This window comes from Papaver somniferum, chromosome 4 (assembly GCF_003573695.1).
Source record: "Papaver somniferum cultivar HN1 chromosome 4, ASM357369v1, whole genome shotgun sequence".
NCBI lineage: Eukaryota > Viridiplantae > Streptophyta > Magnoliopsida > Ranunculales > Papaveraceae > Papaver > Papaver somniferum.
In genome coordinates, this window is record NC_039361.1 from 147,006,477 (window position 1) to 147,019,102 (window position 12,626).

The 12,626-nt window shown below is 37.2% G+C and overlaps 2 protein-coding genes across 2 annotated transcripts; one reads left to right on the forward strand and one right to left on the reverse strand.

Moving 5' to 3' along the window:
- The first annotated feature begins 1,651 nt into the window (after positions 1–1,651).
- On the forward strand, positions 1,652–5,839 carry LOC113271514 (LRR receptor-like serine/threonine-protein kinase RPK2). Its single transcript, XM_026521400.1, has 3 exons — positions 1,652–5,076; positions 5,312–5,383; positions 5,481–5,839. The coding sequence occupies exon 1, from the start codon at positions 1,866–1,868 to the stop codon at positions 5,022–5,024; it is 3,159 nt and encodes a 1,052-aa protein (XP_026377185.1). The 5' UTR covers positions 1,652–1,865; the 3' UTR covers positions 5,025–5,076; positions 5,312–5,383; positions 5,481–5,839.
- A 943-nt stretch (positions 5,840–6,782) lies between these two features.
- LOC113271515 lies at positions 6,783–11,466 on the reverse strand. The gene is made up of 15 exons (XM_026521401.1): positions 11,110–11,466; positions 10,710–10,804; positions 10,481–10,594; positions 9,708–9,812; positions 9,528–9,599; positions 9,288–9,400; positions 8,904–9,038; positions 8,739–8,807; positions 8,404–8,491; positions 8,225–8,296; positions 8,025–8,125; positions 7,785–7,902; positions 7,591–7,650; positions 7,368–7,478; positions 6,783–7,130 (listed from the first exon to the last, which is right to left on the reverse strand). The coding sequence occupies exons 1-15, from the start codon at positions 11,210–11,212 to the stop codon at positions 7,017–7,019; spliced, it is 1,470 nt and encodes a 489-aa protein (XP_026377186.1). The 5' UTR covers positions 11,213–11,466; the 3' UTR covers positions 6,783–7,016.
- Between the last annotated feature and the right edge of the window lie 1,160 nt (positions 11,467–12,626).

Genomic DNA, 12,626 nt, shown 5'->3' on the forward strand with positions numbered 1-12,626 from the left:
CTTCGAAAATTACCTTTCAAAAAATGAATTATTGGCAGTATTTAGAGCTTTCCTCATGCTTCCGCCACGCGTAGTGAGATTTACTTACTAAATTAATTATCTAGTATTTACGCGAAATGCATTTACATTTGTGCACCATTCAGTTCAGGCAATTCAATTAGAATCCCTAGGTTAAAACCTTCAGCAAAAAATTTGGAAGTTTTCGATGAATTTTTTCTGGAAGAAAGTTTTCCATCCATGTTGTCTGTATTTTTCGACGAAACTTTCTAGTTTTATGAATGATTTGGCGCTTAAATGCATTTTTTAGTATAATAACCTAGGAAAAATATTTTGTGACATGCCAATCGTGACTTTGGAGATCACATTGCTTCAGTAATGCTCTTACTATGGATTCTGAAATTATTGGAAAGTATGAAGGAATAGTCCCATATTGCTTATACCCTTAGCCTTGATCCTCTATATAAGTTGGAAGCCCGTACACTTGTTTAACATGGTATCGTAGCTAGGTAGGCACGTTAAACGGCGTGACTCGTATTAGTCCAACGACGTACGACGGTCCACGTGTAGAGCCAAGTCCAACGACTTAGTGCCCTACACGTGGGGGGACGTGTGAGGGAATAGTCCCACATTGCTTAGACCATTAGCCTTGATCCTCTATTGCTTAGACCCTTAGCCTTGATCCTCTATATAAGTTATATGGACCACTCCACTCATTGCCAATAGGTTTTGAGTTGAAAGTCCATACACGCATTTAACATAAAGGATGGTATTCTGATCTCTGATTGGTTTTGAGTTGGAAGCTCATACACTTGTTTAACATAAAGGATGGTATTATGATCTCTGATCAACCCTGTAAGAATTATACTCGCAAACTAATTTCATCGGTACAGTTAATATTTTTTTTGAAAAATATAACTCGGAAGTGTTTATAACAATATCATAAACTCTAACCTAAATGGGGTCTGAATCTTCGATGGCAAAAAAACTTCCATACCCTCTATTCCAACAAATAAATATTTGACACATGTTAATTTCCAGGCACGGAGGTGTTCTGAAACTCAAACCTCATTTAAAATAATAATTATAAGGAACCACTTTATTGAATTCTATGTCAAATTTCAAAAATAGACTATGAAAAAGTTCACAAATTTTACATATCCGCGTTTCAAAAATCTCACAACAATGAGGACGAGCTTATCTTAATAAATTTCAAAACTAGAGTTGTTCAAGCAACTTTGTTTAACTTAGGAAGAGTGATATAATTTTATGAACCATGTACAAGAAAAACAACTAATCCAACTACTGTGCAAATTTTCTTTTATTTTCCACTGTAGCATCCTATTAGTTCCGGTCAGATCCATCCACATAGCACATCGGGATCAATAACGATACAATACCATTTTTGAACACAAGAAACCTTCCCAGAAAATCATGCAAACTCCGGGACAAAGAGTGTTAAAAGCCGAGTGTGACTCGTGAGATATTACTTATTAAGTTTTTAAAGATAAAAAACAATGAGTACAAAAGAAGCGAAAGCGAAAGCGAAAGCATTTCATTTTCGTTGTTTTGAAATTCAAAAAACAAATAAAAAATAAATAAAAATCGCAAGAAAAACTGAAATCACCATGTGACTAATACAAATAATTTTTTTTAAACTCGGTTGTTAACGCCCAATCTCTTCTTGTCTTCTACTCCTCCTTCCTCCGTCCACCACCGTTTCTCTCTGACACCCACCACAACTCCAACCCTTTTCCTCCTTTCCTCCTCCTCCTCGACTATGCCGTTGAGGTTGTTGTGTGTCAGATTCCTTCTCATCTCATGTTAACTCTCTCTTTCTCAAACTAACAAAGGAAGTTTGTTTAACCATGATGGGATTATTTTGTTGGTTTTTGATGATTCTATTATATCTTCTGCTGCCAGTATCTGATTCTCAATCAGTTAACGATTCTGAGTATCTGCTTTCAATAAAGAACTCGATTCAGCGAGATTCACTTAACACTTTATCAGATTGGGACGGGAAGAGTTCCTTGAATCATTGTTATTGGTATGGGGTTACTTGTGAGAATAATGTTACCGTTTCTTTGAACATTTCCGGAGGTCTACTTTCCGGAAAGTTGTCTGTTGATGTTGGTGGCCTCACCGAGCTGCGTGTTTTGAGTTTAGCTAATAATGCGTTTTACGGTGAGATACCAAAGGAGATTGGGAATCTTAAGTTTCTTCAAGTTCTGGAATTACAAGGGAATAATTTCACCGGTGAGATTCCGGGTGAGTTGTTTAATAATAATCAATTGTTTAATCTTAGACTGCTTAATTTGTCTTATAATAAGTTAAATGGTGTTATACCTAAGGGATTGATTGGTTTCGGTAGGATTAGGGTTTTGGATTTGAGTTATAATGAGCTTAGTGGTGGGATTAAGGTTGATATTAGTACTAGATGTGAATCACTTGAGTATTTGAGATTGTCTGGGAATTTTTTAGTGAATAGGATACCGCCGGAGATTGGGAATTGTTCGAATCTTAGGGAGTTGTTAGTGGATGAAAATGTACTTGAAGGGAGGATTCCGGTGGAAATCGGAAATATTGAGGAGCTACAGGTTCTTGATGTTTCGAGGAATAGTCTTACTGGGAGGGTACCCAAGGAGTTGGGGAACTGTAGGAAGTTAGAGGTGGTTGTGTTGAGTAATTTGCTTGACGGTAGTGAGGAAGAGAGTGGAAGAGGAGAATTTAATGCATTTGTGGGAGGGATTCCTTATGAGGTATTGATGTTGCCGAATCTTGAGGTTTTTTGGGCACCTAGAGCGAATCTTGGAGGGAGATTGGCAAGTAGTTGGAGAGATTCGTGTAAACTGCGAGTGCTTAATCTTGGGCAGAATTATATTACTGGTGTGATACCGGAAGGGTTGGGGCTGTGTAAGAATCTTTCATTTCTGGATTTGAGTTCGAATGTTTTGCTGGGGTTCGTACCTTTGCAGCTGCATGTTCCGTGTATGGTTTACTTTAATGTTAGTCATAACTCGTTATCAGGTTCGCTACCAGCATTTGCAAAGAGTGATTGCTCCAACAGTGTGAAGGTGTTTAGTCAAGGTAATTATGTTAATGAGAAAGAAAACTTCGAAGTCTCTTACTCTGTGATTCCTCGCTGGAGTTCACAGATTAATATGGTGGAATTGGGTACTGCTGATTTTGTAGTCCATCATGATTTTAGTTGGAATAACTTCACATATCCGTTACCGTTGTTCTACTTAGGAGATGGACTCGCACCAAGTAACATTAAACCCTCCTACAGGTTATTACTGAACAATAATCAGCTTAACGGGTCTCTTCCAGGCGTTCTTTTTACTGACTGCACAGGCTTGGAGAGCTTTGCAGTCGATTTAAGTTTCAACAGTATATCGGGTGGGATTTCACAAAATTTGCTTTTTGATTGCTCGAGGTTAATTGGGTTTCAGGCAGCTTCCAATCAGATTAGTGGATCAATTCCTTCTAGTGTTGGTTCTTCAGAGATGCTTCATTATCTTGACCTGAGGGGAAACATGTTGACTGGGTCTCTGCCATACACATTGGAGAAGCTGAACCATCTGAGGTTGATTCTTCTGGGTGGAAATAATTTGGTCGGAGAAATTCCTGCTCAGCTTGGTAATTTGCATTTACTTGCGGTTCTAGATTTATCAAGAAATGCTCTATCAGAAACAATACCTCCTAGTTTGGCAAACGCCACAAACCTTCAAGAATTGTTGCTTGATCACAACAACCTGACGGGGAAGATTCCCGCATCATTCTCAACTTTTGCCCATCTTATGAAGCTGGATGTTTCTTACAACAACCTTTCTGGTGTTATACCTCATCTTCAACTTGTGAGCGACTGTGATGGCTTCAAAGGGAATAATTTTCTACAACCATGCCCTGATCCAAACACTGCACCTCCTGCAGGACTTCCCATTCCGCTTGAGATCCATAGACATACGCGCCATAAAAACAAACTTAAGACTATTGTGATTGGGCTCGTAACTTCCGCATCTATCATAGTTCTTGTTTTCCTGACAACGATTCTGGTCCTGGTTTGTAGGAGGAAAAAACTTGGTCTTGCCAGAATTTCCAGCCTCAAAAGCAAAGTAGTTGTGACATTTACAGAAGTTCCTACTAAGTTGAATTATGATAGTGTGGTTAGAGCAACAGGAAATTTCAGTGTTAGGAACCTGATTGGTACGGGTGGTTTTGGAGCTACTTACAAGGCTGAGCTGGTTCCAGGTTTCCTGGTAGCTGTGAAGAGGCTGGCAATTGGAAGATTCCAAGGGATTCAACAGTTTGATGCAGAAATCAGAACTTTGGGAAGGATTAGACATAAAAACCTCGTAACTCTTATTGGATATTATATGGGAGAATCTGAGATGTTGTTAATCTACAATTATCTCTCAGGTGGAAATCTTCAAACCTTCATCCATGAGAGATCGGGGGAAAATGTGAAGTGGCAAGTGATACACAAAATAGCCCTAGACATAGCACAGTCACTAACTTATCTTCATTATTATTGTGTTCCTCGGATAGTTCATCGGGACATCAAGCCTAGCAACATCTTGCTTGATGAAGATCTTAATGCATACCTTTCGGATTTTGGGCTTGCGAGACTTCTAGAAGTTTCTGAAACCCATGCTACTACTGATGTAGCTGGTACATTTGGGTATGTGGCACCTGAGTATGCAACCACCTGCAGGGTTTCAGATAAAGCCGATGTGTATAGTTTTGGTGTCGTGCTTTTGGAATTGATGTCTGGGAAGAAATGTCTGGATCCAGCATTCTCTAATTACGGGAATGGATTTAACATAGTTGCATGGGGGAACTTGTTGATAAATGAAGGGCGTTCGTCCGACTTTTTCTCTCCTGAGCTGTGGGAAGTAGGGCCTAAGGAGAATTTGTTAGTTATGTTAAGTCTTGCATCGGACTGCACTGTGGAGTCGCTCTCAATCAGACCGTCCATGAAGCACGTGTTGGCGAAATTGAAACAGTTGAAAATTCCTGAAAGCTGAAAATCTTAAAATCTCAGTTGTCCATTCCCTTGTTCGCATGTTCATATAAAAGGTACTTATAATCTTCAATTTCCGAGATTTCCATTAAAAATTTAAAAATGTATATTCTGTACAAAAGGGCCAACTCCTAAATATATTGTGATTTTCTAGGAAACTGAAATTGATAACCATAAGCATTCTCTTTGCAACTACATTAAAGAACTGTGGCTTGAGTGTAGTTCTTTATGTCAGTTTGATATACCGACGCTTCTACTCTTCCTTTCCTTGACTACCATTGTTATTTACAGGCACCAATAATGTGGCACTTGTAGCATTTGAACATATTTAACAATATTGCCTCTCCGTGGCTGATATTTGTGGTTAGTACCCTCAAAGATCATTCCATTTGCTGCTAAAGTTTTCTCTCATCTCTTTTCCAGCGAAAACTATTAACTTTATTTTCTTCTTCCACTGCAGAATCAATCACGCAGGCTTTTTATGCGTTCATTATGTTCACTTCAATTGAGGATTGCTGAACCAAGATTTGCTTCTTCGTTAGACACTAGTACCATATCAAGTAGTCATTTAACTCACGGGTAACAGAAATCAGGCTCACAAGCCTGATGTTAGATTTGTTGTACATATCTTTCTGCTCTTTCACTTTAAATGAGCATATACAGTGGTTGTCATCTACATATTCTTTTGTCCACGGGGCATACAGTTGTTGGGAGATTCTTATGTCATGGAAGCTGGTTATCAATGAAAACAAACAAGTTGGTTGAGATGATTTTGTACTAATCCCTATTTTGTTTGATTTCGAGATTATTTGAGCTCTATCCGGTATTCACAGTTTTTCTTCACACACTCGAAGGATCATCGTGGAAACAATATATGTCCTATGAAGTTCTGCAGGAACAGGTGTACATTATATTGCAGATAGGCACTAAAACTGTATCATTTTACATTGTTCCAAAAAATTATCAGCCATTCTAGGGAAAAAGATAATACTATCAAAGAACAATTTCTGCGGCAACAGACCCATGGACAAACGAAGTAAAACTTTGAGAGCATCTGCTGAAGTCCAAATAACATGAAATGCTTGTACCAAGAATATCTCTGAGAATAAATTCTGGTAATGCCAAAGGAATAACCGAGAAGAAAACGTCTTGCTAATCAGTTTATTCATGGTATGGTTAGAATAGGATTAACAATCTAAATCTGAAAAGGTAACTGAGTTTATGATAATTATATTAAAGATCCAAATAGTGAAAGAGTCCTGGCAAGTATTTTTCAATTACTACCTACGAACATGTTTACTACACAATCTTGATCATTCAGAACAAATCTAGCCGATAAACAAGGTAAATGTGCAACTCTCTAAGTACCAAATGGCCTTGAGATATTAGCTAGAGCCCATGCCAGGAAAATGAAACCGATGACCATATTCTCAGCATGGAATACAGCTTTCTTAGGAACAATGTACTAATTCAATAAAAAAATCATTTCCACAAAAAGAAAAGAAATCAAAAAGAATTAATTAAATTCAGTGTATAAATCCTTTTTATGGCATTTCAGAGATGATCACAAATAGGGAAACAATAACAGTGTACTAATTAAATAGAAAATCCCATTTGGCCCTAGACAAAAATGTGACAAGTGCTTGAACCCTCTCTGGGATGTACATAACAAAAAATTGATACTTTTCTTGTAATTGGTATAATATTTTTCCTTCAGAAAAATAAAATAAAATAAAATAAAAAATTCATATTCACAAGAAAATAATAAAAAATGAATCAATTTTAAAAATAAGTGTATGAATCCTTTTTGTGGCATTTCAGATGATCACGTACAGGAAACAAAATACGAACAAGAAAACACAAAATGGCGTGTGAAACTCTGCTCATGCAGGTCCATCATTACATAACACCCAGGAGAAGAAGAGAGGAGAAAAGACCCTATTCATCCTCTTGGTACATGAAAGAATGAAAAAGATCACAACCTGAAACGATAACCTCATGGCACGGTATTAGCACCCTGTCTTGCCTTCATCACAAGTTCTTCAGTCGTGGTACCAATTATCTCATTAGCACGTTTCAGACCTACGCAGTAGAATCTTCCAATAGTATCCTGAAATTCACACAAAACCAGAACACACAACCAAAGTTGAATGTAAAAATGAATCCATTTTTAACGAAGTCATCGCAAAATAGGATTCACAGGTATTTCAGAAAGTCTTTCTGTACTCAAACCGTGTAAATGAAAACAATGACACTTGCATCGCTTGAGAAGTCCAACCAAGGTGTTTGTGAAACAATTTTAGTTGCGTTTTCAATTTAACCGCTAAAAGAAAGTAGAAAATCTTACCCGCGAGACGATGCCGAGTTTCTCTAACTTTTGTACAGCATCATCGACATCAAAATTGCAGTTCTCACCAAACTCTTCTTTAATTAGTTCTTCACACCTGAGGTCAAGATCCTACATAGCATAGTATTACCATTCAGAGCACAAGTTAAGCAATTTCAGCTATGCTCCAATTGTCTACAAAAATAGGAACTTACAAACTTAGGAGTATAATGGTGACTCTTACTTCTCTAGTAGCTTTACCCTGTTCCATCAAAATGAAAAATGCAAGGATCACCTCCTTTACCTGAATATTGAACCATGAGAATCTTAGGTGTTTACAAAAAAACATACAAACATGAGTCACTGAATTGCGTACAATCATAAGTTTTTATGCGTTGAGTTGAGAACTGGTAATTAAGAAATGGAACTGGCACATACTTCTTGTTGAATCACGTCATCACACAAGTGCAGAAGAGTTCCCTTCCCACTATCCAGTTGTTTATTGTACATCGATTTTGTGATCAAATTCTGATATGCTGCCATGTTTGCCTGAAATCTGTGACATTAAATAGAACTTTCACTATGTTAATGATAAGCGAAAAAAAGCAGATCTTGAACCAGTCTGACAATAATAACCAAAACAAATTATGAAAGTATCAGGAGCAGTGAGGACTTAACGTGAAATATATCTTTGCACAATAACCACCTAGTGCAGAGATAATAGCAACCATAACCCAGAAATCATTTTTGGGGCTTTCAATTGTACCAACAAGAGTAACCTGAGGAAAAAAAAGAAAAGAAAAAGGACACACCATAGTTAGTTAGAGAGGAAAAAGCAATCATAGAAAAACTGGAGTTTCGAGATATAAGTAGCACACCAGTCCAATGACAGCAGAAACAAGGAACTGGACCCAGTCCATCGGGGTTAAACTCGGATTTTTCTTCTCTGGCTGTTAAGAAAATTCAAAAAATACCAAGGTCAAGTTAGCAAAATGAAAAACAATAGCAATCAACACTGCCAATGCAATACCAAAATAATTGAAATGTATAGACTAACCAGAACGAGCTCCATATCAGCCATGGGTATGTTTCTAAAATGCTTTATGAATATTCCTCGTTCTTCTTTCGTTTTGCTACTTGCTTGCCTATAGAAATACCATACTAATCAGATCATCACTAAGACATTACTCATATTATTGTGGCCCTACAAGGACCCTGAACTTGTATAATTTCAGCTTCACTTAGTTGAACAGATCAAGTTCAATAGTTAAAACATGTGAATCCTTTTATCCTCTAATCTTTTGAAATATTACTCGAGGATACCCTATAATGAAAAGATGGAAGAGACTGTATCTTCTATCATGTGATGGATAAATGTAGCTAAAACAGTACCTGTACACAACGATCATCCTGTCAAAGGTGGGTTCTTGTATTGTGATCTTGTTGAGCATATTCCTTGTGCTGGTCAAAGAAGTCATAGAAAATATCCTGTTTCAGTCACAAAATACAATAACATAGGAAATAGAATAATAAGTGCAATAAAGAACCAATGGAAACCTGATCTGCAAATTTTCAATTCGAATCCGTTCAACAAATAGATCGTCTGTGTCCCCATCAGGGATTAATTCATCAGTTTCCTTAGGTTCTTTCTTGGTTTTTATACTTGGCTTTCTGACAAAGAAGCGCTGAAGTCTACAAACACCAAAATCCACAAAAATAATGAATAAAAAGAGAGGAGAATTGAAGTTTCAAATGAAAAAGATAAGACCTATACAACCCGACACAATCATCTTTAGTTCCTAACTAAAATTTGTACTACTCTAACTACAGAAGTGGTTTGAGTTTTAATCTACATAAATTCGAAGGAAGAGAACTGCCCGCAATATCATCAGAACAATCTCTATGTTTTTACTTTTAGTCATGCTACAACTGATAGGTTACCTGGTTATTCTGAGCAAACCCCTCCATAGGCGTGAAATCAGCATATCCACTTTCTCCATGAAAAAGTAATCAGTTGTGCGATCAATTCCAATGCCACGACGAAAGATTATATACTTCACATGAAAACAAGCACCAAATAGAAGGACTTTTGAATGAAGAAAGAGATGCACCAAGCCGGATAAAGAGCAAAACAAACGAAGAAAAAAAAAAATAGCACCATCATAATACACTTCGGAGTACCTTATCAGCAAACTCTGGGAGGTTTTCATGATGATGCTCTTCAAAATACCTTTTCAAAAGCTTTTTGTCCAGCTACATCCAATTAAAGGTAAAGATGGGGATTATAACTAAGGGGACAAATATCAGAAATCTTAGTTCATGAGATGGACAGTAACAGAGAAATTTTGCATAAAGTTCAACCTTTGATTCATCTACTTTGATAGGAAGATTTAAAAGATACTGCCCAGAGTGTGCAATTTCAATCTCCTCGTCGGTTGTGACTTTAAAATTGCTCTTGCTCATCACCTGCATGAAGAAACATAAGAAAAATGCATACGTCTAAATGATAACATACAAAGGAAAATTCTCAATCAAAAAGAAGCAACTTCCCAGGGTATAATCTGCGGGGTATGCTCGTACACATGGAGTGCACCCATTGCATGTATCATAAATGTTTACCGAATGCGACATTCAATATCCACTTTTTGAATCTTGATCCCTAAACTGAGAAGCTCAATGAAAAGGGCTGCCCCCATCCGAAGATTGGATCTTGTAACTTAAAACTATTTCTAGGATTCTGGCCTCTAAGATTGAGAATATCAGACTAGAGTTTCGAGCCCTGGCTTCTCCTTGTCCACAAGGTCACCATGTTTTGAAAGGCATACACAAGTGGATACCGACTGGCGTCCAATCACTTAAGGTGTTAATGGGTAGAATCAATTTTAAAGTGCAATGTTGTAACTAAGCTGCACAGATAGTTCAGTTTCCACGCACACAAAAAACTAAAAAAATGATTTTACAATGGCCTGGTAAACACGCATCTCCTCCTTTCTCTTGCTTGAGAGATTCTAGTTAATGGATTTGATCCATTTGATGTGCAAAGTATATTTTGATATAGTGTGTCAAACTAGTTTATGATCTACCTAATCATTTTTTACTACACATAGTAGGAACACAAAATGAAGGCAACTAACCTCAAATAAATAGGTGAGAAAATTCTGTTCGAGGACGTCAATCTCTGCAGAAGACAAGTTCTGCTGCTCCAATTTTTGAGCTCCATGAACAGGATCAAACAAGGAGTACAATTGCTGCAAAAACATATTGCACATTACGCTCAAATGACATCAACAAGTACACAATGAAAACATCACTAAGAAGAGTTCAGAGTAAATAAAAGAAACAGGCAGACAGACACAAACTTACCATAAGATCCTCGAACTGTAAAAGATACCAAGCTCGAATAGTGTATTCTACTCTCTTACATAGCTTAAGAAACTCAGCCCTATCATTCCCATGTTCTGGATACCAACAAAGATAACACGTTAGGCATTAAGGCCATGGTGGGGCACCTGACCTCCCTGAAAATTGACAATAACCCAAATACAAACAGTAAATAATGAATATGAAAACCAATTCAAGCAGTAATAGAAATGAAAAAACAACCCATTAGGCATTAATGCCATGGAGTGCGATTGCTGGCCATACGGGTTTCCAAATGAAATCAGGGAAATTAGAAAACAACCCATGAACCAAAATAAAAAATTTAACACAATCGAAAATAAAAGAAGGCTATTTCGAGGTTTAATCAAAGGAGCAGCAGTACCTATGAGGTTAGCCAAGGTCATAATAATTCTAGGTTTTAAAACAGGAATAACAGATTCTCGTTCTAAACGAATGACATCCTTGTCGTTCGTCTTCGTATCCATATCTCAAAACCAAATAAGTCTCTTCTTCTTCTTCTTCTTCTTCTTCTTCTTCTTATGGAAATCAATCAATGGGTTCTTCCGACAGTTACTTAACAAGCAAACAAAGAATAACCCAGACAATATAACTCTTTAATCTTCACTAAATGAGGTTCCTTTTCTTCTTCTGCTTCTATGTAACGCTCCAATTTCTCACTCCAAAAACAACAAAAACACCTCGAATTTAATTCTTTTTGGTTCTTTTTTCTGTCTCAGAATTTGTCGAAATAAAAATGGACATTTTGTTCGGGACCCACATATCAAAATCTAACGGCTGAAAACTTTTGAATTAAAAAGACAGATATAGGAGATGGGACAGTTTGTGGCCTGACAAGTGGCACCGGGATTAAGCTGGTTTATTTTTTTTGTATACTCGTTGCCATGGTCGTGGACCGAGTCTCCTGTCATCCTGTGCTATGATCCGAGATATAGTTCCGTTCTGCCGACAGTGGTATGTGGTGGATAGCATTTCTAAGAAGACTTCTAGTGAGAATTGCATTGGTAAAGATTATTATTTTTATTTTTCTATTAATTGGGTTCCTGAATGATTACGGCATATTAGGATATCAGGTTTCTCCGGTTTAGTGGTGTCTACTGTCCTGAATGTTCCGTTAAAATGCTGATTGCGTCGACTTCAAAGAAGCGTGCATATTACGAATCATATGTCAACCAAGGTCCGAACTTATTTGTTTTTTTTTTGTTAGGGAACAAGAAATTTGTTGAACCTTTAAATAGAAATACATGTAGATTTGCATCTGCTAGTCCATTTGCATCTCTTTTAATAAAAGTGCAAGACCAGTTATCAAAGTTTTTAAGCATAAAAACACACTCTTTCACACTATTAGATCTTTTTTTAATCAAAAATGAAAGAAAAAGATTAGCTATTGTTTTATTTGTTTACGATCAGAAGGGAAACAATACTAATAGGGAGTTCGGAGCTGAGCCAAGTAGCCTGAACTTTGTGAGCTAAAGCATAAGTAGCCAAAGAATGAGCAGCAACATTTGCTGGTTTTGGAACGAATTTGTAGGCATTGTTGATGTTCATTTGTTGATGATTTCGTCCTTTATTCTCCAGAGATTTCAGGGGGTAGTTCTCGACTCTTCTGAAAGGTGTTTCACAACTGACTGACTATCCCTTTCTGTAACAATTGAGCTTAAGTTCCATAAGGTACCCAATTCTGCGACTAAGAGGAAGCCGTGAGCTTCTGCAAATATGACTATGTCAGATCTTCCCATTCTTGAACATGCGTCTAAATAGGTTCTATTGCTATCTCTCACAACTGTTGTACAATCATATCCTCCATCCTTCGAAGTTGTGTCCACATTGATTTTGATATGTGGAAAAACTGGTGGTTCCCACTAGATTGGATTTGCAGTT